Raw genomic sequence first — 26003 nt, forward strand, 5'->3', positions numbered from 1 at the left:
AATTAAAGAACTGCATTTCATCTCAGTACTATCCTACCATAACAAGCTTATGGCCTACAGTAAATGACAGAACTTATAATTACTCTACAAAAATTATTTACAACAAAATTAAAATTTTTATATTTTATTTCTAGCAATCTTCTAGAAGTAGATATGTAATTGAGCTTCCCTATCAGAGTTGCTTTCGGCATCTATAGCTCGCCTTTCAGTTCCCGAGTATAATGCATGCTGTCAAATAGCGAAAATGTTACCACAGATGTTCTCACCATAATCGGGTTACAAACGTAGATAAGGAACCGATAATTAAAATTGTTCAGAGCTGTACTTGATACAACAAGCGAAAATAATTTCAGTAAAATTAAATACAGAGATGAATTTGTTGCTTCAAAGTTTTGCAACTTATAATTTACAGTAAAAGTTACATATAGCACTTTTTGATGAAAGTTACTCATAGAACTAAAAAATCTTTGGCAAAAAAGTTGTTTTATTTTTTTTTGTTGCCATAATATAGATAAAATACAGTAAAATCATGACGTAACATTCCTTTTTCGTTTTCTTGTCCAACCTTGCTTTGCAATTATATTATGCAAGTATAGTCTGAGTATTTGTCAAAAACTTTGTCTGTGGTATAACATCTCTTTTGGAAATTGCTGGACTACAAAGTCGATTAAAAACAGTTTGAATCACTTTTTGAGCTTCTCTTGTAAACTAAAAGCAAAGTCATAATATAAACTATGGGCAGATCAGTGGACAGGCTCGTGCAAATTGCTGGTTGGGGAAAGTGTGCCTGATTTGAAAGGTCCAGCAGAATAAATTTCCAATGCTGATGAACCTGCGTTGTTTCACAAACTGACACCAAACAAAAATTTGAAATACAAGTCAGAAAATTGTATTGGAAAGAAATTATTAAAGTAAAGAATCTTAAATTTTCGAGAAGAAATAAGAAAATGGGATTCTGAGCTTCAGAGAAAAGACTTTGGTTCTAGTAGATAATTGTCCTGTTATAAAGAGAGGCTATTGTATATTAAAAAAAATATTATATATCAAATAGAAGAGAAAATAATTTAATTAAGGGTTTATATATATCATTAAAATTAACTTCAAGATTAACGGTTAAGTGATCTACCACAGCAATCTTGGATATCAGAAAAACAAAATAATTTTGTGATTCCTCTAACACAAGATCAATGTTAAGAGTTGAAATAAATCAGGGTTGATGTAATTTTGTTCAAATTGTCAGACTTTTATCTTACAACATCAGGTTCAATTTTTAGAAGAAAAAAAAATATGAACAAAAAACCAAATTCTCAGATTTATTCGTCTTATGCGACGTGACAGCCAATAGCAAAGCATTTTAGATTCAATCGTGATTTTTAGGTGAATTTCATATTTTAAAAATTTTATATTTAAACGCTGACAAAAAGTCTTGATGATATATAAAAATATGTTGCAAACTTTTTTAAAAACTGCTTGAGTTTTAAATTATGAACTTTCATATATGTTAATATTTTAGGTATAGAAGTAATATCTGACTCAGGCAATTTGGAACATCCAGAATGCTCTAAAGCTATTGATGAAGATCTAAAAGCCACTGAGAAGAAATATGTAACTATAGACCAGCCAAGTACGTCAGTAGATACGCTTCCTTCTAAAACAAAGAGAAAGGTAGATGAAGAAATTGAGGAACAGCCAATAAAGAAAACGCGAAGGTTTTCAAAGATACGTAGTAAACGCAGTGCAAAGGTTTAAAAATATTTTATAATATTAACGTTCATTTGAGGGCATACCGTTTTAACAGAATATGCTTCATAATCGTAGTTGATGTGTAGCAGACCAGTTATGATACTAAAAAATAGACTAGAGAGTTTGAGAAGTTAGGGCAAGTCAACGATTCTAGCTTAAAGGACGTAAGAAATAATGAGGGTACTGAATATGGATTCAAATCAAAATTTTATATTATATATATACAGGGTCGGAAACAATAGGGGGAACACTGAATTTGTGGCTAAATTATGACTACGAAAAATTGTAAAACTGTATTAATAAATTAGAATCATCTATCGGACATTTTTTATGAAAATGAATCGTTTTACTCCTTAAATCCTGAAACCCTAATTATGGACACTAATACTAGCAAATTCACTTGTGTTACATGCAGAAAGTCGATATGCTTGCAGTATTTCTACAAATGCTGCTGAAATTGTTGCTAGAGCGACTAAAAAAATTGCACATTTCATGCAGTGCACGATTTGTGATTTGCATTTCTGCAATAAAATTTTTTGTTTAATTATCTTTGTTCATCTTTATATTTCTCAGAATTTATAAAATAAACTTTTCTCATTGTATTTTTTGCGTCAATAATGGTGGTAGAGACTTTTTCTATCCATAGAAATGAATTGATCTATGTAGATATAAGAGATATATATTATATTATATGTAGATATAAAAGTTTATATAATAAAATAAGAAAAGTTTTTTTCACAAAATCTCTGAAATATTAACATGAACAGTTGTAACTGAATAGAATATTGGATTACAGAAGTGTAAAACTTCTTCATGGAATCGAGGCTCTCTCACAATTTGCTAAATTTATTTTTTGTTTCCATAAGAATCTTAGTAAGGCTCTTACTTTCTACTAACTGCCTAGCTAATGTTTTAACAAAACTATAGAGGCTCGTGTTATTTCCAGAACATGAAGTGTATATTATGTAGAAGTTTATACTGCAGACGTCAAACAGTTTATAAAAAATTGCCATAGGCCATCACCTTGTTCGACAACCACATATATATTTGAACATTTTTCGTCCATTGCATCCACACCACCTTTGGCGGAATTGTAGTACTCTATTATTTCGGGTTTTCTGGTATCTGCAAATTGGTGTTTCATGGTGTATTGTTGACAAAAGAATAACAGACTTTTCCTTTTTTAGGGATATACAATATCAGTGTCGTATATTTAGTAAATCCAAAAAGTGTTATACGGATTTTGTTAGGTAGAAATTCTGCAGGTTGACAAAGATTAACTTATTTTTAAACAGATGGTCTGCTAACTTGATTGATGAAAACCAGTTGTCCTTTGTTATATTTCTATTGGAATTCGAAGGTTTAGCTACTCTGATAACTGATTGCATTGGCTTCTCTAATTTTCTTTTGTCATGGGCTAGACCTTCAGTATCGGTGTATCTTTCTGCATAAGTATTTACATTGTACAAATATTCCGTAGCTGTAAAAGCTATATTTCTTATTCCATATTCTCTGGCTTGGAGGGAATATACATGTTTAATCGGCATCTACCTCTAAATTCCATCAGCATCTTGCCGATGCAGGCAGAGGCGCCAAGAGAATAAATTTTTTGCATTTTTTAAAGTTATGTGAAGAAACTGACTAATAGTGGTGGTATGATTCGTTTACTTTCTCTCTTCTCTATCTTCTGAATTGTCGAACCGCAGAGCTCTTAATAAATTTGAAAATCATTCTTTTGACATCACTGCTTCAAATATATACCTTTCTGTTCCTTCTGTGACGAATATGCTACTGATTTCTTCATTGTGGGATTTCAAAATTTATATACATAGAAGCAAGTCTAAGGAATCCAGTAGTTCAATGACATCCGCATGAGGCGGCTTCTTGTAACCAACAATCATAACTTTCACTTAGTTCCAAATTTAATAAAACAATTGAAACAAACGATTTTCAAATTTAATTGTGTTAAGCCCGTACTAAACGATGCGTCCAATGCTTACAACATTATACGCTGGTATGGTTAGACGCATCGTGCAGTCATAGTGTGACGAATGTTTAGATTTCAACGTTGGCATTGGAACGTTAGCAATGAAAAGTCGGTTTTTTTGATCCGCGTCAAAGAAGTATCCAACATTGGAACGAACTTGGAACCAATACTAGTGGTACAATTATACACACATCTTGCAATCTTGCGCATAAATGCTATGTTATTTTAAAAGAATTTATATCAGTTGTATGCTGTTCATCACTTTTTTACCACGTTTTCATTTCTTTAGGTAAGTTCAGATGAAGTTATTCGAATGTACGTTCTCATAATGACAAATGGGAAATAAATGTGATTTTACACAAACGTTAAAATGAATAAAAAATTTTCGGCATACAAGTTGGGAAACTGAATGGCAATCTGTAATAATAGTATATAAATTTGATAATGTCTTTATTGGTCACTTTCCATCATAATGATCAACTTTTTATTGTATTATACGAGTAGTTTCAAGTATTAAACTCGATTGTACGATATAAATTCTGAAAGAACCATAAATGAAGTAGTTTTGTTTTGGTATCATCAACACTTAATAAAATTTCATGAGATTTTGAGATTTCCTGACCTCATGCTACAAAAATTAATAAACGTTCCTTTGGGATACTGTGGTAATAATTATATTTAAATGTCATTGAAAAATCGATCGAAAAAAGACCTTTTTGAAAAAAAAAACGAAGGGAAATTCCTTAATTGACAAAGACATGAAACATAGAACTTACCTTGTATTATTTAATTCAGAAATAACATGTCTAGTCAAAAAAAGTATAAATAGAAGGCGAGAAAATTTTATTTGAGATTTTTCCGTCATAATTAAGCCACAAATTCGGTGTTTCGCCCATTTTCCCAGATCTGGTATATGTGCCCATAATTATGAAAGTGGTCTAAGTTGTATATTTCTTTTCGCGGTATTTAAAACTATTTTTACATTATGCGACATTTTAATGTATAGCTTTTTCAGTTTAAATTTATAGAAATTAATTATAAATATGAAAAATTTTGTGTAAATTTCACACGAAAATGTTTTTAAGCTTGAATTGACCTAGACCGTTTTCAAAATTAACTAAACGTCCTATAAATGATTTGAAGCAATGAAGAACTATGAGTTTTGTTTGAAACAATAACTAATAAGATAATTCATGTGATCCATTTGTATCTTTTCGAAATTTTAAGATTCTTAAAATGTTCCTGAAAAACTGGAGGGATATATGGTAGTAAAGATAATATCTTTCTGTTTTCTTCCGTTACTGGTCTAGTGGTGGTGTATAATAGAAGTAATTTAATATTTTCTTACATTTGTGGTCTTCCTCTTTTAGGTGAGAGATCCAACTCGTGGAATTTGGAATTATCTAAAGAAGTTTTATAGAACGTTTTATAAGGTTCATTTTTATGCGGTATTTTTTACTCTTGTTATAGATTCTTCTAGAAATTTCGTTTAAATAAAATCCGGCTGCGAAATTCGTTTTATCGAAAATTTATTTCTTCTTCTACACTTTTCTATCAATTCATAATAATGCTCAGGCTTGTAGTAATTAATTTTTTTTCATTGTCATTTCTATAAAACCCAAATCACAGTTATTCGGCAGAAAGGAATGACCCGACCAAAAATTTGTGGTCTACCATTTCATTATTATTATTTGATGACTGAGGAATTTTCACCCCTGTTAATGCTACTTTTTATTATGTGTTTTTGAGTAGTTATATCTTCAATATGCGCTAAAATGCATGAATCTACTTCTTGTGCACCCCTTGAAGCTGTAATTTAATCGCATAAATACATCTTGACATTGTCTTCATGGAAATTATGGAAACCCAAGTTGTAAACGTACATATTTCGCTTATTAACGAAATAGTTTCTTTTGCTTTTTTCTGGTCTTCTGCAAGACAGTTCTTAGCTCGTTCGGCATTTTGTAAAAGTACATAATTGCATACTGATTTTTCCCTTAAGTAAATTACATTTTTGGCATGTGTATTTTCGAGGAGCATGGAGAATGTAAATCCATCGAGGAATCTTTCCACGAAGATCAGTTCCAGTTGTTTCAGTATTCAGAGCACGAGTTAACCGCCGTACAGAAATTTTATAGGTATCTAAAAATTTTCCGCAAACCGACACCTCTGACTTATTATTATTGACAGAAAATATTTTTTACTGCATTTTCTCATGTCTTTCTCACAGATACAGATTCTGGGTTACAAAATCTTTTAGTTTCCAAAAATTATCAAAATTAGATTTTATTTCATTATATTCTACGCGATCTGAACATTTTTTTGAGCAAAAGTATTCACAAGTTTTGATTTTTTTTGTTGTGTATTCTTCGCCATTATTGCTTTTAATTTCCTAATATTTTGTGCGTAACTATCCTCATTTCTTGTCCGTTTTCTTTTCTTATATTTTTCTATCTGCACCATTCGTATTGTTTTACCTTGCACCATATCTGGGATTTCTAAATTTACAGTCTTGTTACGATTCATCTGAAGATGGTAGATAATTGTCTTATTCTTTTTATACATATTCCTATAAAAAGGACGTTGTCATTAACTTAACTAAACCCCTATCTGTTGACATAGTGGTCAAATATATAAATTATTTTCCACTAATAATTAGTTCCGAAGAGCACAACTGAATTATATGGTTAGAGAAACCGGAATTAATTGTCGTTTTTGTTATTATTTGATTGTTTTTTATCGGCTTATCATCATCAAAGAGGGCGCCGCGCCAAATTTTTGACTTGGACCACTTTCATAATTAATACTAAATAACGTTGAACAATTACAATCACTATTTGAAGGTTAATTTTTGACAATATCGTAAAAATTCCATTGAATCAAATCAGTTTAAAATAATGTGTGGTGTGAAATAATTGATAAACTCAGTTTTTTTAAGTTTTGACTGAGACCTTTTCCATAATTATGGGCACACATATACGCATACACTATAAATCAAAAGAGTTGTAAATAACACTTGAATTTATTGTAGGAATTATCACTTTTTGGATGATCCCATGTTCATAAATTACCTTATCAATGAATCTAGAAAGTACTATCAAGCTTGGTTCATACTGATATCTTGAACTCACACACATTAAAAAGCAAATTTTATTCAAATTATTTCTATTTTCAATAAGCAATCATATTATATGAAAAATTTATGCAGTTCATCTAATTCTATTATTATCTCTTGATATTAATTTAGTAGAAAACTATCTTGAAGCTGCTTCCATTTAATGATATTTTTATATTTGTATAGTAATTAATAATTGAACCGCCTATTGGAAGATGGAAATAAATCCAAAAATTAATTTTGGAGATAACTGAAGAAAACTTAGTAATGTAAATGTGTTGGATTTATTTCCATCTTCCAAATTATCTTATACTATATCGTCCCAAGCCAAAACCATGAATGTTCAAAACTATAATTTCGAGATAATGAGTTTTAGTTTGTAATGACAGGGAAAAATATGATTTTTGTGCGATTTTAAATATTTTCTGCCATAAGTATAATTCGTACTGACCAATTTAAGCAGCCTAATAAAATTTTGGATATGTTTATTTATTTTTTTTGGAAAAACACACCCTTGTGTTTATGCCGTTGAAATATTTCAAACAAATGTTCGCCGAACACAATAATTAAAAGTAAAAAAAAATCATTTTGTAACCTGAAAATAAAAACTTGCAAAACATTACACATGGTTTGCAAGTCTTTAAACTTTGCATTGGAAATAGGTAGCTGATCATTGTTGGACATATTTAATGTAACTTTTCTTTGACGTCCTTTTTGGAACAATTTACTTCCTTAAAATCTTCATCTATGTAATAGGGTCCTTGCATACTTTTTTTAAACCTTAACTACGTTTAGTATATCGTTCTTAATCACACACTATTTTTTAATTTTTTTTAAACAGTATATTATTTTATAAAAAAAATTGAATAAATTGAAATGCCTAAATGAATCGCCAAAACGCATTTGATGTTACATGATTGAGTGTGACGTAAAAAGAAAGTAAACAGACTTAAGTGAGGTTAGAAGTAAATACAGTTTAAACAGAGTAGTTGGGATTCTTTTCAAAAACACTCGCATCGTTGTGAGTATTTTGTAGAATACAAGATGCTTTGTACAATCACTAGTATAAAAACACTAAATAAAGTTTTCGTGCAAGTCCCTCGGGAGGACAAGCGACGAAAACAATGGTTTGAAGCTATAAGAAGGGATTATGCGATTATTATGTTTGTGAAGACCATTTCAATGTTAGTTTTATCTATGGGTATTAAAAAAATGTTAACTTATTGCTATTTGAAGTTTGAAACAGATTTGGAAAATTGTATGATGTGGAAACTAAAAACAATGCAAAATAATTTGATTTTAATAGTTATTCATTTAATGTTTGTCATGTCAATTGGCCTTTTAATTGCCATTAACAAACAGTTTAAAATCCGAGCAAGAAAGGATTTTAACATTGCAATTTATATGAAAAAACATTGAATACAAAGTTTTATTGAAATAAACTACCTGCAGCTTTAAAATGTTACTCCACCTATTGATTATTAGCAAAGAACGTAGCAACTATGAATGCATCTACCTTAGGTAGATTGTCCGATCTTGCTTATATAAATCCTATTTCGGCCATCATTTCAATTAGAATAATTTTTGAAATCCTTACAAAAACCCAAATCGCACTAAACAACCAATTTCTTCCACTAACAACAACAGAATGGCGTTTGAAAGGGCGACCACGTTTCAGTATTTACTTACTTTCTACGTCACAACCTCGGTAACCAATAGACACATGTTTTCTGTCACGTGTTATTATTCAAATTATCAACCTAAATTTATAAATAAGAAGTAATATATAAATGTTTGAATATGTTAAATACCCAAATTACAGATCACTGCAAGGACCCTATTGGTTTCAAAGAAAATTTTTGTTGGCTCATCTTTTACATAGCGAAGTCAGCAAACTTTACGCCATGGAATTTGATTAATGTTGAAAGACTGTGTTCCTAATGTCTTAAAATCCAAAAACTTCGATTTGTCACTTCTAGATGTCTTCGACTTGTCCTTGCATCACAAATATTGTGTGTACAATTCTCTACAGAGTACACTGGAACATATTTCATCTTAACTTCTATTTTTGAATGTATTGAGTCGCACATGGCAGAGAAAATGGAGTTTTTTTTACTTTTACAATCATGAGACATTATACGAAACTTTTTAATATAGTTTTGATGTGCGAAAATGTAATTGTGAAAGCAAGACTGATCCTCTTTTGACTTGACTTTCCTGCCGAACATAACAAAGAACATCTTGGTTGGCTAACTTGGTTGGAGAACTAATTTTCCGTGAATAATTGACCTGGTGGAGAATTGGCGGGTAAACACATTCATGAGTGTAGCATGGCTAATACTATAAGACTTATGGTGCACTTAGACCAAAATGGCCAATTTTGCAGATTCATGATTTTGGCAAGGGATGAATCATATACAAAACAATTATTAAAATAAACAATAAATGCAAAAACTATTGATTGATTCGAAAAACGTAAGGACACACTATTATTCATTTATTTCTTCATTTTCGGTCCGTGTAGTTGGACAGGTCTGAATAGTATCCTATTGAATTTGTCAAGAATACATTTTTTGTATTTTTTTTCTCATTTATGGGTATTTTAGTAACATGCCGGTTTTTCTGGATTTTAGAAGGTTTTTGTAACAACAATGTAGCCTTGATCATAAATAAATTCGAAAAATGTCAAGTAACCTTTATGACTTGAACTATTCTCAAAGATTGTGTATAGCGGGATTTTGAATGTTGTCTTTTCTAATGATCTACAGCTTTTTTTGAAACATCGCTGCCATGAGTTTTTAAAATCAAGTCACATTACTGCAGAAACTCTTCACAAAAAAACTACCTTGACCCCTCTTTAAATATATCCGTTATGTATGCAATGTATAAAGAATTGCGCCAGGAGAAAAAAATTATAAACTCAGTTTCTTTAGAAAAAATATAGACAGGAAATATAATTTAGGGTTGTTTCCACCAGTTTAAAAAGTTTTTAGAGCATAAGGAAATGGTTGAAACTGAAAGAATAAAAATAGAAGAAACATTTCAAGAACATTAAGGAAAAAAGAATTAGTTTGCAATTCCAGGGATGACGACTACAAGCAGTCCTCATAACACCGGCAGGCTCAGCTCAAATTTTTTATTTGAGACGGTTAGTCATCTACAATTTGACAGTTCACAACTTAGCCAAACAAGATGTTCTTTGTTATGTTTAGGAGGAAAATCAAGTCAAAAGAAGATCAGTTGAAATCTCTTCTGCATACACATTTACATTTTCGCACATCAAAATAACATTAAAGTCTGATGGTTGTAGCGGTAAAAAAAACTCCATTTTGCTGCCATGTGCCTTCAAATTCTCTCAATCTGATCACACAGAAATTGAGTGCGACTCAATACGTTCCAGTGTATTCTGTACACACAATATTTGTGGTGCAAGGACAAGTCCACGACATTTTGGAGTAAAAAATCGAAGACTTTCGATTATAAGACATTAGGAACACTGTCACAAATCTGGTATGTCGTTTGAAGTAACGGATTTAACTGAGAAACCTCTGTTTTTTGCAGCCAAAGTAAGACTATTATACTCATTTGGATCGTAAATTCTGTCCTTTCTCCTAACGAGTCTTTTATCAGTCCTGAAATTTTTGTCACACTGTAAAAACTTATTGATATATTTTATTCATTGCAACAAGGGTAAGAAAGGGTGTTATTCTTATTTTGTCATCTGCTTGCATCGCTAAAAACGTGTAATTTTTTGATACAAGGATCCATGTTCTTTTTCGTTTTCCACAATAAACTACACACTCATGGTAAGTAAAGAAACAGCTGGATTTTTCCTGAACACAAAACATTTAAAGCAATAGTTTTCTCAAATAAAACATCCCTTGAATTGGGATCTCATGCATCTTTAGATTTTGCAAATCTTATCTTTCCTGACACAATGCCAATAATTTTTTTTATACATTTTTTAACATGTTTAAGATGCACGTAACAGCCACTGTATTCGCATTCTCATTGAGAAATTTTGCTTTTTATTTTTGTTTCGAGTTCTTCGTACGTCGAGTAAACGTTCACTTATGGCCAAATCTGTAGTCATGATTATAATTAAAATATTTTCTGTAATCATTACCATTTTACGTATTGATATCGGGGGTATTTTTCCAAAAAATGTTCATGAATTATTTTGACGTTTAGGTTGGCTTCTAAATATTGTGCTGTAATGAGATTATTTTAGGGGAAGTTATCGGATATGCTCATGAATAACAGCAATAGGTTCGTTTAGTAAAACATTACCTCGGTTACAATTTTCCCTCGTTTATCTTCAGGTACTTTTTATAGCATATAAAATGGAGAAAGCATGATTTTCACGTTTTTTCGTATTCTCCTTTTTGAATGGCGGCGATTTGAGTATTGAGTATTCAAGGAGACTCATCAAATATACGTTTTTTTTTTATTTTTCGATCGTCCATTTTAAACTAATTTAAATATTTGCTGTTATTCTACAGTACTGAAATGCAGAGTGCAATTTTTTTTCACAAACAGTCAATATTACAGTTAGATTTAGCTGACAGTAACCTCCCATTACTTGTACTCACATAATATTGACCAAGTAGTCACTGCGACTTCTGTTTTTCTTTTTTGTACAAATGGGTATTTATAACACCTCTTCTCTTCCTTTTCATAGTCTCAGCTTCAGATTAATTATCAAATGAGTCGTTACAACTATTTTCAACGTCTCCGATATAACAAAGTAAGTTGAAAGAAGGATATAAAGGAAGGATTTATTTCTTTCTTTCTTCCGACTAACGGTTTTTGTGGCCCCACGAATCTATACCAAGTTAATGGTTTTTATTCCTTTCCTCGAACTCACAATTGAGCAGTTTAATATAGAATAGAAAAATTTAGAAAACTTGACTCGTGGCAACGTGGCGTTTATTCCCTTCTTCCAATTGGCGGTTCAATTGTGTTCTAGATAAGCCGATTAAAACTACCCTAAATGTTTACTTACAACTTTAAGCTTTTGTTGGGATGTAGTGATTTTTTATGAAAAAATGTGGGAGACTGGAGAGACTACTTGGAAATATTTGCCCTCTCCCACAAATACTCTCATTTTATAATTGTAGCTTTACCCTCACGCACTGCAAATCTTCTTTGAAAAGCCTTCACATTTCAAAAATAACGTATGATATCCTATTTTAAATTTGGGGATATTTACTGTACTCACTCAATATATATTGAATGGTTAATTGAAATTAGCTATATAATATTGTTTGAAATGAAATTTTGGAAGACCTGTTGATGATTAACTAAGACAGCTAATCTTCAGAGCACCTCATATCCACGAGTGAATAATAACTCATTATAAGCGAGTAGAATACTAAACTTTATCCACAACTACTAAATATTTTGAAACTCATTACTTCTACATGCATCAATCACCCCCATTATTGAAGCAACTTTAAATTACAGAATGTAATGAAATAAATATGTGAAATATTTACTTAATATCTTACTTTTGTTTCCAGGAATTAATCATCACATGGTTTAGTTACAAAGTTATTGATATCTTCGTTAAAAAAATGTTTTCTTTTTTTATGCTGATAACCTTTTGCTTACCGTTTTAATAATAATTTTTTCAGAATTTTCCAAATTTATACCTTGTTGTAAGGTGATCATATTTCTAAGCGTTGAAGATTTATATTCAGTAAAGTGTATTCACAAAAAAGATTAAAAAAATGAAGTGATTTTATTTTCCTTTTGCCAGTTCAAAAAAGATTCATTATTAAATACTTTTTTGACTTTCGGCAATCAATTTAATAAAGCAGCTTCTCTAATTTTTTTTGGGGTTAGAGAAAAGTAATTTTCATTTTCTATGTACATTTTTAGTTGATTTTTTAACCTTTGTGTATAACACTTACTGAAATATAACCCTGGAGTCTCGTGGTCCCCAATATAATTTTTTTTGTTACCACAAGTTGTTAAAAATGTTTGAAATGATTCATTCTACAGCTTGTTTAGGTGTATCTAAATAGGCTGAAATCATTTTTGACCATTAAAATAATTTTGTTTAAATTAAATTTCATAGATTCATATTTTGATTTAAAAAAATACATCGATTTCATTTTTAAATTTTTTTAAACGGGATTAAAACTAATGATATTTTTTGAAAGTATATAAAAAGTAAAAAACTTTAACATATTTGTAAAGTATTAGAGGGTTTTTTTATAAAACCCCTAACCTAAAACCCTTTGTCTTTTGTGATCCACCATGTTATAAGATTGCTAACAACGCTTAAAATATTTACCAAACTGTACTCGCTTTGTAACGCATACTGGATGAGTTTTCTTGGTGATTTTAGCCAACAACCAGATTTACAAGTTTTGCAAATGCGCTTGAAAATTATTTTTTTACGTACTGTATTGTAAAGTCGACTGTACAGTACTAATTTGAGTCTCCCAATCCCATTTGAAATGACTAGAAATAAAAAATCAATTAACATCAATAATTTAACTTTTATTTTTGAATTTTAACAGTAATGGTGAAGATATGTGGTTTTGGGTTAACAAAAGTTTCACCCTCTTTCTTCATTCTTGCTAATTTCTTTTGGCTCTCGACGGATTCTTCCACATATTCTTCAGCCACTGATGAACTCTTCCATCCACCATACCGTTTTAAAACATTAATATCAGCTCCGGCGTTGGTCAAAAGCGTTAACGAAGTCCTTCTGAAGCAATGTCCGTTTATACTTTTCTGGATGCTCAAGATTGGGAAATTCAGCAATTTTTCAGATGCCCCGCCAACAGTGTGTATTCCAGCTCTTTGATCTACGCATTTTCCCTGAGTGTAGCCTACCAAAAGTGCTTTTAGTGGAAGGTGTTTTCGCAAATTTATATATTTTCTAAACACATCCAAATATTGCACTGAATTGCTGATGATCACAGTAAAAACACTTCGAACATGTGTTTTTGTGTGATTAATACAAACTACTAACTGAGAACCAATATCCTCTACAACGTCTACTTCTACATTATAAATGTCTTCCCTTCGACTACTTTCACCAGTAAATAATCTTTGTCTGTAGCGTATGAAACAGTATGAAAAAAAACATTAGATATTCTTGACTCGGCTCCTTCGTCGCCTCGTCCATAAACATCTATCTCGTATCGTACTAAATCACTTCCCGAACTTATAACGTAAATAGAGAATTTTTGGAGTTTCTGCTATTCCTTACATAAATTCGTCATTTTTTATGCGAAAGATGGCGTTAAAAATGTCAACTTCCATGAAATGTGGATTTACAGCTCTAGTATATTCATCCGACGATATGATTTATCTCATACTTCAGTGAAATCAGTAATTATTATATTAAATCGCTTATTCAATCTTCGTCGTGCTAAAATATTTCAGATATCATTTTTGCCTAATAAAAGAATCTTACAGTCGTCGAAGTAGTACAGACATTTTTACTTAAATGAAACCATTACAAAATTATTTTGTCGATAGCACACTAATTATCCCCACATTTAATAAATGGAATATTGTCACATTTGACATAGAAAGTACAATAATGATTTATCAGCTTTAAGGAAAAATTGCAATCACTGATTGTTGTGTATTCTCTATATCATCTGTACGTTTTAATGACATAAATTTTTTCACGGACTCTATAATTTTAGTGTTGTTAAAACGATGGAGGATATGTCTCAGGTGTCCATATTTTTGTAGCCCATACACGACAGGTGTTTGGACACAAAATGTTATTTGATTGAATTATTTTATTATTAAATTTTGTTGTGATTTAGATCCACAAAATTTTCAAAAAATCGGATTTAAGAGAATTTGATATGAGTAGTAGAGTAGTAGAGAACAATAGAATTTTCTTGAAAGCTACAAGCAAAGAACTTTTATATCAATTTTTCTTTAGAATACATCGACTATTTTTTGAAAATGTTGTTTTTTCTAGAAATAATTTCAGTACCTAATTTAGTTGTAATATAAAATGTTTTTTTTACGGTCATAACCACATAGAGTTTAAGTGAATTTATAGTTTATTTCATAATGTTAAATTGAATTTGTAATTAATATTAATTTTTTATTAAAATTGAAACGAAATTACCTTTAATTTGGACTTGATAAATTCACGGAAGTTTTTCTCATAATTGTATATACAAAAAAAATTGCAATCTATCCGATCCGAATTTTTTATATATAAAACATGGAAAATAAACATTTGAAAGAATTATAAAATATTTTTGTGGGAAAAATTACTGGCATTTTCATCTAATTTGAATGAAGTGACCTTTTATTTATCTTTAATAATTAGAATAGGAGTGATAGTAATTATATAAAAAGAAAAAAATTTTTGTCTATTTTCAAATTGATTGTACTATGTACTCTATATTTTATTTACTTAATAAATTATTTGTGTGACTTGTATTTTTGTGTATTTTCACCTGTCTATAAAATTTTTGCACAAATATACCTTATTTTCATTACTTTCATAGCTGGAAATATTAATAAGAACAAGAAATACTTCTGTATAGTAATAACTGTTTATACGCGAGTAGAATACTATATTTATCCACGACTACTGAATATTTTTGTTGAAGTTTTTTATTCAGGAAAGACAAAATATATCGACAGACATTTTTCGCTATTTTAATTTAATTCAGCTTACTTTTGAAAGACCTACTTGAACTTTTATGCTTCTATTTAAATTGAGATGAAACAACCCCTTTAGCATTCACTTTGCTGATTAAATGGCTTAGAATTTATAGATTTTGTATGGTGCCACTTAATTGGGTAAACTTTGAAACATTTAGCTTTTTTATTTATATATTTTCAAATACGCCCTCTAGTGATGGACCTGAAATTCTGAAAATCATTTCCAAATGTCTAGGAGCCACTTTTGTTATATTTTTTTCCCTGAAGATGTAATATAATCCGTTCCTGAAAGTTGCCCGCCCGGTACAAAGAATTTTTTTATTAAAAGATAATGAACATCAATTTACGGTAGATTTTTCTTTAAATTGAGTTGCAAATGTTTGAATAAACAATTCAAGTTTCCTGTTATCTTCAACTGGAGTTTCTGTTATCAGATTCCAAACAAAACTCCATATTATGCTTTCAGTGTACGGGCCTCGGTAATGTCTCAACATCCATTATGTCTTGATGTAAAAGTTCCTCTTATTTTTCCAAATAAGCTCACTATTGTCTTTAAACTTATAAAATGAGAGCTAAATAAATATTTTTTCAGAAACACTCTAAATTCAATGTTGCAAAAATTCAAAATCATCCTATCAATATTTTCAGTTCTGAAGTTCCCAAGGAAACTATTCCGCGCTTTTTCGTCATTGCTGATATTCGACGTATATTTATTAATTTTAAATATTTAAATTTCTAAAACGAATTTTCAATTTGCCTTAGCAAGAATCTTAAACTATGCATGTTCAGTTAGGTTTTCATTTTTTTATTTGAAATGTCTGTAAACGTCAAAAATCGCACTGTCGACATTCCTTGTAAATGACATTTAACAATAACATGCACCGTAAATTACGGTCCGTAATGAGCTCTCATAACACACGTGCGTTTGGAGAAGAAAACTTAAACTTCTTGGTTTAATTAAATTACAATCAAATTTTGATTTATTTCACAAATTTAGTCAATTAAAAAACAAAAATTTGATTGAAAGAGTGATACCCCTAAATGTAGGCAGCACATTATGCAATTTAATTTAAAAAAATTAAAACTGTTCCCATTCCCAGTACTAATTAATTTGGTATTTCATCCGTAAGGAACTGATCACAGTTCCAAGGGCATGTTGAGGCTATCATTTTTTTAATAATATCTCCGCACTACGAAATTTTTTTTTGCCAGACTTGCAAACTTCAAACTTTTTAGTATATTAGGCATTGTATAAAGAATAAGATAGTAGAACAGTGACAATGTTAAAACAATTTGAGGCAATTTTGCACGCCATCTAGTAACTTTTACGCTCGTTCTTCATAAAAATGACCCGTAGCTAAGTGCCATCTGAAATAAACAGCACTATTTTCAACAAGTAATTTTTTTTGGAAAGATCCCAACTAAATGTGAAGTTTTCTTTATCTTCGAAATTCGAACCGACAGTACATTGTTGCCGATTTTACTTTTTATTACAAAAGTGACACAAATTACCTATTTGATAGGAATCTTTACAAGGGCGTATTTTGAAATATCATGTTATAGCATGTATTCATCTCGAACCGAAAATAAACTTAATCTCAGTACTAATTATTTGTCACCAATTTCAATGTATAAAAAAAAGATTTTTGTAATGAGTTTGTGTAGCACTAGCAAATGAAACAAATAATTTTTCATTAATCTGTTAATCACTTAAATTTGGGATAGAAGGAAGGATCTTGGGACACAGGTATATAATATATATATATATATATATATATATATATATATATATATATATATATATATATACTTTCCTTTGGTGACTGAAATAATATGAATTTGCGATTTCAGAATCTCGGTCATGAATGTATTTTTGAAACATTCATATTTTGATGATATTTTGAAGAGGCGAAAAAATAAGTCCTGGCTATTTTGTATGTATTTTTTAATTTTCAGTTGATTTATGTAATTTATCCATTTTCCCCTTTCTTCCTGGGAAAAATATTTTTGATTTTGTTCCGCTTTCGTACTGTATTAATATATTTGATAAAATCAAAAACAATAACGTAAAAAGTTCTAACTATACTAATATTTTAAACGTAACGAGATAAAATATGCTAAATGTATCATAATACAATATCGTACTAATAATTCAATTAATGACATTGTAGAATTCTTCAATTAAGCAATATGTCCTTTCTTGAAGAAATGCCGTCGTCGATATTCGGAACTTACTAAATCTATTTATTGCTTATAATTCTAAAGATACCTAGATGATAATTTTTTAGCATGAAGGTTCTAACAGGTCAGAGGTCGGTCGGGCAATAAACATCTTATTGCATTATTACCTAATGCTTGGACTTTCAGTTAAATTGTAAACAGACGGATTTCAATATAAATAGAGTAGGATGAGTTAAAATTTTGTATTTTCAATAAAATGTGAAGTTATGAATTACATTATGAATCAATTGAAATAAATGAATGTAAATAAAAAAAATTTTAGATTTTGGCATAAACGTCAGGAATCACGAATTTTTGCTCTGAGGTAATTGCATCCTTCATATAAGATAACTAAATAAAACACTTAAAGTTTTAGTAAATGAATTTTTTAGAAAATATCGAATAGAAATATTAAATAAAGAAACAATAATAACTACACTTTTTATGACATTGTTGATATAAAATTATAATAATTATAGACTGAGCGTTTGAAAAAATTATCAGAAACTACAAGTAGTACGGACCTGTTAGGTTTAAATGTGCGTTGTATAGAGTGTGTTAAATAAAATTATTTATTGGAACAAAATGACTACAATAATTCTTTATAATAATAACTAAAAACTTAATTCACTCTGTCGACCATGCTTTCGACATCACCTTCAGTCTGTCGACTCTGCTTCCCGCTCTCTTCTTCTTTTTTGTATATGAAACACATTTTTCAGGTTTGACCACAGAACTATATTGTTTATCAATATTAACACCCTCCCTCAAACCTATAAAATGTGAGAAATGAATTTAAAACATATAACACCTTTTCATCACAACAAATTTAACATTTTTACAAATTTAGTAAACTTTTCATTTGTTAAGGCTTTAGTGAATACATCCGCTAGTTGCTCAGTAGTACATAAGTATTCAATCCTGACAATATTTTCATTTATTAAATCTAATACAAAATGTAACTTAACATCTATGTGCTTACATCTCTTGTTGTTTTCAAAATTTTGCAGTAGTTTAATGGCACTTTGGTTATCTTCAAATAAACAAACTGGTAAATCTAAAGTAAGATTTAAATCTTCTAACAAGTTTTTAATGTAAAGTAGTTGACATGATGCAACACATACTGCCACAAATTCAGACTCTGTACTTGACAATGTTACAAATGGTTGCTTCTTAGAGCACCAAGAAATAATATTATTGAATAGTTTAAAACAATAACCACTTATAGATTTTCTATCTAAAATATCATTGGCCCAGTCTGCATCACAGTATCCAACTAATTTACTGTCACCTTTGTAAAAATACAATTTACAATTAACGCTAAACTTTAAATATTTGAGCACTTTTAGAAGATGTTTGAAATGTTCGTCACTAGCGCAATCTTGAAACTGCCCAAAGAAACTAATACTGAAACAAATATCAGGCCTTGTGCCCATCATTATATACATCAAACTCCCCAAAAGTTCTTTATAAGGTAATTTTGTTTTTTGACTTTCTTCACATCTTTTTAAATTCAAATTTTTTTCGATAGGAGTTTTGACCTTCTTACAATTTTCTACATTGAATTTTTTTACTAAGGTGTTGATAGCAGAAATCTGATCTAAAGTCATGACTCCACTTTTCTGATTCCTCTGTATTTTAATACCTAAGAAATCAAATTCATCATTAATACATTTTTTTATTTTGAACGTTTGACATAGCTTTAACTTAAGTTGATTGAGAAAAGTAGAATCATTGCACGCAATCAAAATGTCATCAACATACAGAAGTAAGTAGCATCTTATACTTTGATCAAGGAAACTATATAAGCAGTAGTCAGATTTTGATCTTTTAAAATTCAAGTTTACCATTAAATCATTGAAGGTTTCATTCCAAGCTTTGGGTGCTTGTTTTAGTCCGTATATTGCCCGATTTAGCATACAAACCTTATTTTTATCAGCAACTGTTACTTTAAGACCTTCAGGTAATTCCATGAATATTTTCTCTTTAACTTTACTATGTAAGAAAGCGTTTTTTACATCCAATTGTTCCAAGAGTAAATCATAGTTATTACAAATACAAATTAGGATTCTTAAAGCGGAAAGCCTTGCTACTGGCGCATGTATCTGTCCAAACTCATTGAAATTATTTTGTTCAAATCCTCTTGCTACTAATCTCGCTTTATAACTAAAATTACCTGCACCGTCATCCTTAATTCTGAACACCCATCTGTTGCTTATTATATCCTCATTTTCTGGTCTTTCAACCAACACTTCGAGAAGGTTATGTCGAGGTTGACGGCGTGTTTGATTCATAACAGAAAAATACTGAAAAAAAGTGGAAAAATATATGCTAAAAAATAGGAATTCTATAAGTGAAGTTGTGTCTTTCTATAATAATTGAAAGCACTGTGGAAATCTGCATATTTGGTGGTAACTTTTAATTTTCATGAAAGATAACCTCAAAAATGAAATGCGAGATTTGTAAACAAATCAAAGTTAAAAATAAGGACCTTTTTGATTGTGATGAATGTAGAGATGCAATATGCAAAGATTGTGGAGGGCTTACAGCATCAGAAGTAAAAGTTTTACAGCTTTCTTCCCGAGTAATGAAATTATACTGTCAAAAATGTAATAATGGAAAATCCTTGGAGTTATTCAATAAGTTATTATTGAGTAAGGAAACAATAATAGATGATAAAACAACAATAATTAACCTTCTACAAGAAGAAATTGATGAATTAAAAAAGAAGTTAGCTAATGGACAAGGTGATTACAGTCTGGCAGTGAAAAAACAGAAGGAAGAAGTCATAATAGTAAAACCAAAGGATAGTGCCCAAACAAGTGAATCTACAAAAAAGACAATAGAAGAAAAAATTAATCCCAGTGGTCTTGGAATTGGTGTATCAAAAATTAAGTACATACGAGATGGAGGAGTGGCAATAAAGTGCAATGAGAATGGAAAAGAAAAGGTACAGAATGTGTGCGAAAGCATTAAAACTTCTTTGGGTCATTCATATAAAGTAAATATACCCGAAAAGAAAAATCCTAGGATAATAGTATTTAATGTAGATCCAAAAGAGTTAGAAGATGAGGACAGTCTCATAGAGAAAATTATTTTACAGAATTTGATAAATACTGAGCTAGAGGAGAGAGAATTAAAGATAGTGCATAAAATTAAAACATACAGAGGAAACATGAATGTCATTCTGCAAATGGATGTACATACATACGAATGCATTGAGAATAGGAAAAAACTACATATAGGATGGAAAAGTGGTTTTTTCAATGACAGTCTAAATGTAAAGCAGTGCTATAACTGCTGGAAGTTTGGACATCTCGCGAAAGAATGCAAAAAGGAAACACCTACATGTCAAATATGTGCAGGAGAACATAAAGCAACTGAGTGTAACTCAAGAGATATATGTTGCGCAAATTGTAAATATGCAGCAGAAGTATTAAAAATACCACACATTGATAGTAAACATAAGGCATATGAAAAAACCTGCGAAACGTATAAAAGAGTAGTAGAACAGTTACAAGAAAAAATAAAATATCCTGAAATACATAGAAGAAACAACATAATATAGCAACCAGGAACAAGTATCTTATATTTAAATACACAGGGATTAAGTACACATAAAACAGAGCTAACGTGGATTGCAAATCAAAATAAACCAAATATTATATGTCTCTCAGAAACTCACGTTACTCAAGATTTTACCTCAAATGAAATAGAGATTATAGGATATAACTCGGTAATTAGTTTTTCTACAAGTGCTCATACAGGAGGAACAATAATATACATAAAAAAAGGATATAGGTATAAAGAAATTCTTAATATAAGTGATAATAGAAATGTATGGATAACAGGAATTGAAATTGTCTTGGAAAAACAAAAATATTATCTATATTCTTTATATCACTCACCGAGCACAAGTGATGCAGAGTTCTTAAATAAACTTGATAACTTCATGGAAAACCTGAACCAGGATGCAATTATTATAATTTTGGGTGATTTCAATATAGATCTGGCAAGTAATCACTTTTATAGTATTAAACTTAATGATCTAATCGCAAAGCATGGTATCTACCAGCTGATTAATAAGTATACTCGAGTAACAAGGATATCATCCACAAAAATTGATCTTCTCCTCACAAACCAAAAGAATATTAACTACGAAGTACTAACAACCCCTAAAATTACCGATCATTCAATTATTACAGTAGATCTTAATTAAAAGTAAATATATTGAAAAACGTAAAGAAAAAAGTTATAGAAACTACAAATCTATGGATGTAATGGGATTCCAACTTAAACTTATGGACATGGCATGGCCTCAGTCACAAGACACAAACAAATTAGCTGAATGTTTAATCGATAATCTACTATGTGCACTAAATCAGTTTGCTCCAGAAAGAACAGTGGTTTATACGGAAAAATTTGGAGATAAGAAGTGGTGGAATGAAGAGATAAGTAATGAAATTAAACTAAGAGATCATCTATATCAAAGAGCCATAGTAACAAAAGCTGATGAGGACTGGAACAATTATAGACAACAAAGAAACAGAGTTGTATCAATGATCAGAAATACGAAAACTAATTATTTCAATGATAAGATTGACTTGTTGAAGGACGACCCCACAGAAATGTGGAAAACAATAAAAAAACTTATAAATTCCAAAACAAATGAGGGACCTAAACCCGAAATAATATTTGATAATAAACGAATCACAGGTAAAGAAATAAGTAAACAATTTAACATATTTTTCCTAGACAGTATTAAAGAAATAGTGAAAAATAATAATCAAAATGAAATTGTAAGTAATATAGAAGTTAAATGCGTAATGGAAAAATTTAAAATTTTAGAAATGGCAGATCTACGAAAAATAGTAAAAAAGATGAAAAATAAAGAAAGTAATACTGATGGTATCACGGTACAAATATTAAAATACGGGTTTGAAGCAATAGGAGACAAATTTCTTAAAATAATTAACAGCAGCATAGAGAAGGGAATTTTTCCAAGCTCTTGGAAGAACAGTATGGTCATCCCAGTTGAAAAAGTTAAGGGTACTATTAAATGTGAGGAGTTCAGGCCTATCAATATGGTACCACCATATGAAAAACTCCTTGAAATATGTGTTAATGATCAAATAGTGAAATATATTGAAGATAATAAAATCTTTACTGACTATCAGACAGGTTTTAGGCATAAAAATTCGTGTGAAAGCGCTTTACAAACTGTGATGTTTAATTGGAAAGAGGCATTGGAAGAGGGTCATCTTGTCGGTGTAGTTTTCTTAGATTTTAAGCGTGCCTTTGAGACAATCTCCAGGCAGCTACTATTACACAAAATGGAAAAATATGGGTTTGGATCATCCATTCTCAAGTGGTTTCAAGATTACTTAACTGATCGGACTCAAGTAACTAAGTATAATAATATTTCAACCGCTGCTCAAACCACTTATGGTGTACCACAGGGAACGGTGTTGGGACCCACTCTATTTATTCTATATATAAATGACATTGTTAAGGCTGTAAAAAAGTGTAGAATCCAGCTGTTTGCTGATGACACTATGATATATACTGTGGGTGATAATGTTGATGAAATAATACAAACACTAAATGAAGAATTCAGTAATTTATTTGAATGGTTGAATATCAACTCTCTCAGACTTAATATAAATAAAACTAAATTGATGATTCTGAAAAATAGAAATAAGGTATTGACTCTCAATGCAAACAGTGTAGTTAAAATAGACAATGAAATGGTTGAAAGGGTAATACAGTATAAGTACCTAGGTTGTATAATAGACGAAAATTTATCGTTTTCTGAGCATTATAAATTTATAACAAATAAAATTGCTAAAAAAAGTAATGTATTAGGACGTACGTCACAAAACTTGAGTTGCTGGTCTAAGTTAACTATTTATAAAACTATCATTGCTCCACATTTTTATTTTTGATGAATAATACCCAGATAGATATTTTACAGAAAAAACAAAATAAGGCATTACGTTTGATTTTGAACTGTGACAGATATACTAGAATAACTGATATGCTAAAAACAACAAATCTTTTAAGTGTAAGGCAAATTATAACTTATAACACTATGATATTTATTTACAAGATGTTGAATGATTTAGTACCTAAACACCTACTCCAAAACTGTAAATTTGTAAGAGATATACATAAATATGATACACAGTCACAAAATAATTTTTATATAAATAGGGTATCTACTAATTTCAGCCAGAATAGCTTATTTTACAAAGGTTTAAAGCAATACAACTGCCTGAAAGCGTTAGGCATTCGGGTAGTCTGTCGCAGTTCAAGAATTTGTGCAAAACATTTATAAGAGAGAATATTGTTATATAAGTGGTAGCTATTTATCTGGAAGTACTGTATTTGATTTATTTATCTTCTTTCTGTGTGAATATGGAATTTTGTATATGTATATGTTCTAGCCAAGTGCTATTAATAAAGATTATTATTATTATTATTATTACTTCCATGTGTCATTATAGTTTAATGCGTTTAGTTCATCTTCAAGCTTTCTCCCAGCTTGGCCAATTTGAAGTTTTCTTCGCTTCTGTGTATGATTTTGGGACATCTGATATTTCGGAAATTAATGCTAAACAACTTACATCTAATTCAAAGTCATTGAATCTTAATGGTAACTTCACTTGTCTTTTAGGCCTTTCTTCTTCTGTACTATTTTCAACATTTTCAAGAATATTTTCTCTTGATTCTTGAATTCTCTCATTTAAACTAAGATTTTTTACTTCTTTTTCTTTACTATATTCATCTTCAAACTCTTCATTTTCAGCTTGAATATTACAATTTTTGTTTTCTTCTAAAGAGAAACAGCTTTCATTGAACAAAACATTTCTGGAATGTATTACTCTATTTTCTTCTTTATTCCAAAGTTTGTATCCATTTTCTGTGTATCCTGTGAATCTGCATTTTGACCTTTTTCATCCAGCTTATTTCTTAATGAATCAGGAATTCTTGTATATGCAATACAACCAAACACCTTCATATTAGCGACATTGGGTTTTTTATTGTAAAATAATTCAAACGGTGTTTTATTTTTAACTAAGCATGATTGAGTTCTATTTGTAATATAGGCGGCTGCAAGGATAGCATCTTAACAAAATATTTTGTCCCTGTTTGCTTGGATTATCATAGATCTCGCCTTGTCCATCAGGGTCTGATTCATTCTTTCAGCAACTCCATTAAGCTGAGGAGTATAAGGAGGAGTGTAAGATATTTGTATTCCCTTTTCAGAACAAAAATTTTGAATATTTTTAGAACGATATTCTCCACCATTATCACATCTAATTTTAGATATCCTTCTTGTGCAAAACAAAGATGCTACTTTTGCTTCATAATCTTTTAGACATCTAAATACCTCATCTTTATTTTTGATAATATAAACCATTACAAACCTGGAATAGTCATCAACAAAAGTTACAAAATATAAATTATCATTTCGAGAAACTGGTTTATTTGGACCACAAACATCCGTGTGTACAAGCTGTAGTACTCTACTTGATCTAGATATCTTTGAGTAGTACGGAAAGCATTTTTGTTTACATCTTACACACACATCGCATATGGTCTCCACTTCTGAATTTTCAAACTGCATCCCATCCACTAAATTCAAGTTTTTAATTTTTAAAAGTGAATTGTAATTTAAATGACCATACCTGAAATGCCAAAGTTGCTTATCTTTATTGTTGGCTGCCAAGTTTGCAAATTCATTATTGTTATGCATAAAAATTATTTTATATAAATTGTTACATCTTGCGCCTTTAACAAACACAGTTTTTCCTTTCTTTATAATGATTTTACCATCGACACAAACAATTTCAAAACCGGCTTTTTTATTGAAGAGATTGATAATAAATTCACTCTTAAATTTGGCACACATAGTACATTTTTTATTGTTATCGGCACATTTTTATTTTCTACTTTACTTACTGCTTCAATGTATCCGATACAAGTAGCTTCCATGGACTTACCTTCTTCTGCCAGCTGTATTATTTTAGGTTCTGTGAATCTATGCATATTCCCCAACAGATCTTCTCTATTAACATAATGGTGTGTTGCTCCTGAATCTGCATACCATTCTGTCTTGCTTGTCTGAAAATCTGAGATTGCACAAAAAGCTATAGAATCATCTTCAAGTTCATTGTCGACCTCTGTTTTGGAATAACTAGCTCTATTGATGTCTTGACTCTGTTTATTATTCTTGTTTCTAAAACACTGCTTCGCCTTATGTCCCATTTTACC

The 26003-nt window shown here is 30.2% G+C and overlaps 1 protein-coding gene across 2 annotated transcripts in view; it reads left to right on the plus strand.

The window, feature by feature from the left end:
* LOC130891050 (F-box only protein 28) overlaps window positions 1–15278 on the plus strand; it is a 38224-nt gene extending 22946 nt beyond the window's left edge. For both annotated transcript variants that reach the window (XM_057795553.1, XM_057795552.1), the window contains exon 6: window positions 1514–15278. In XM_057795553.1, coding sequence (XP_057651536.1) covers window positions 1514–1749 — 236 coding nt within the window. In that variant the 3' untranslated portion in view covers window positions 1750–15278. The remainder of the gene's footprint in view (window positions 1–1513) is intronic.
* Window positions 15279–26003: the final 10725 nt, after the last annotated feature.

This window comes from Diorhabda carinulata, chromosome 3, assembly GCF_026250575.1.
Source record: "Diorhabda carinulata isolate Delta chromosome 3, icDioCari1.1, whole genome shotgun sequence".
In the NCBI taxonomy this organism is placed as follows: domain Eukaryota; kingdom Metazoa; phylum Arthropoda; class Insecta; order Coleoptera; family Chrysomelidae; genus Diorhabda; species Diorhabda carinulata.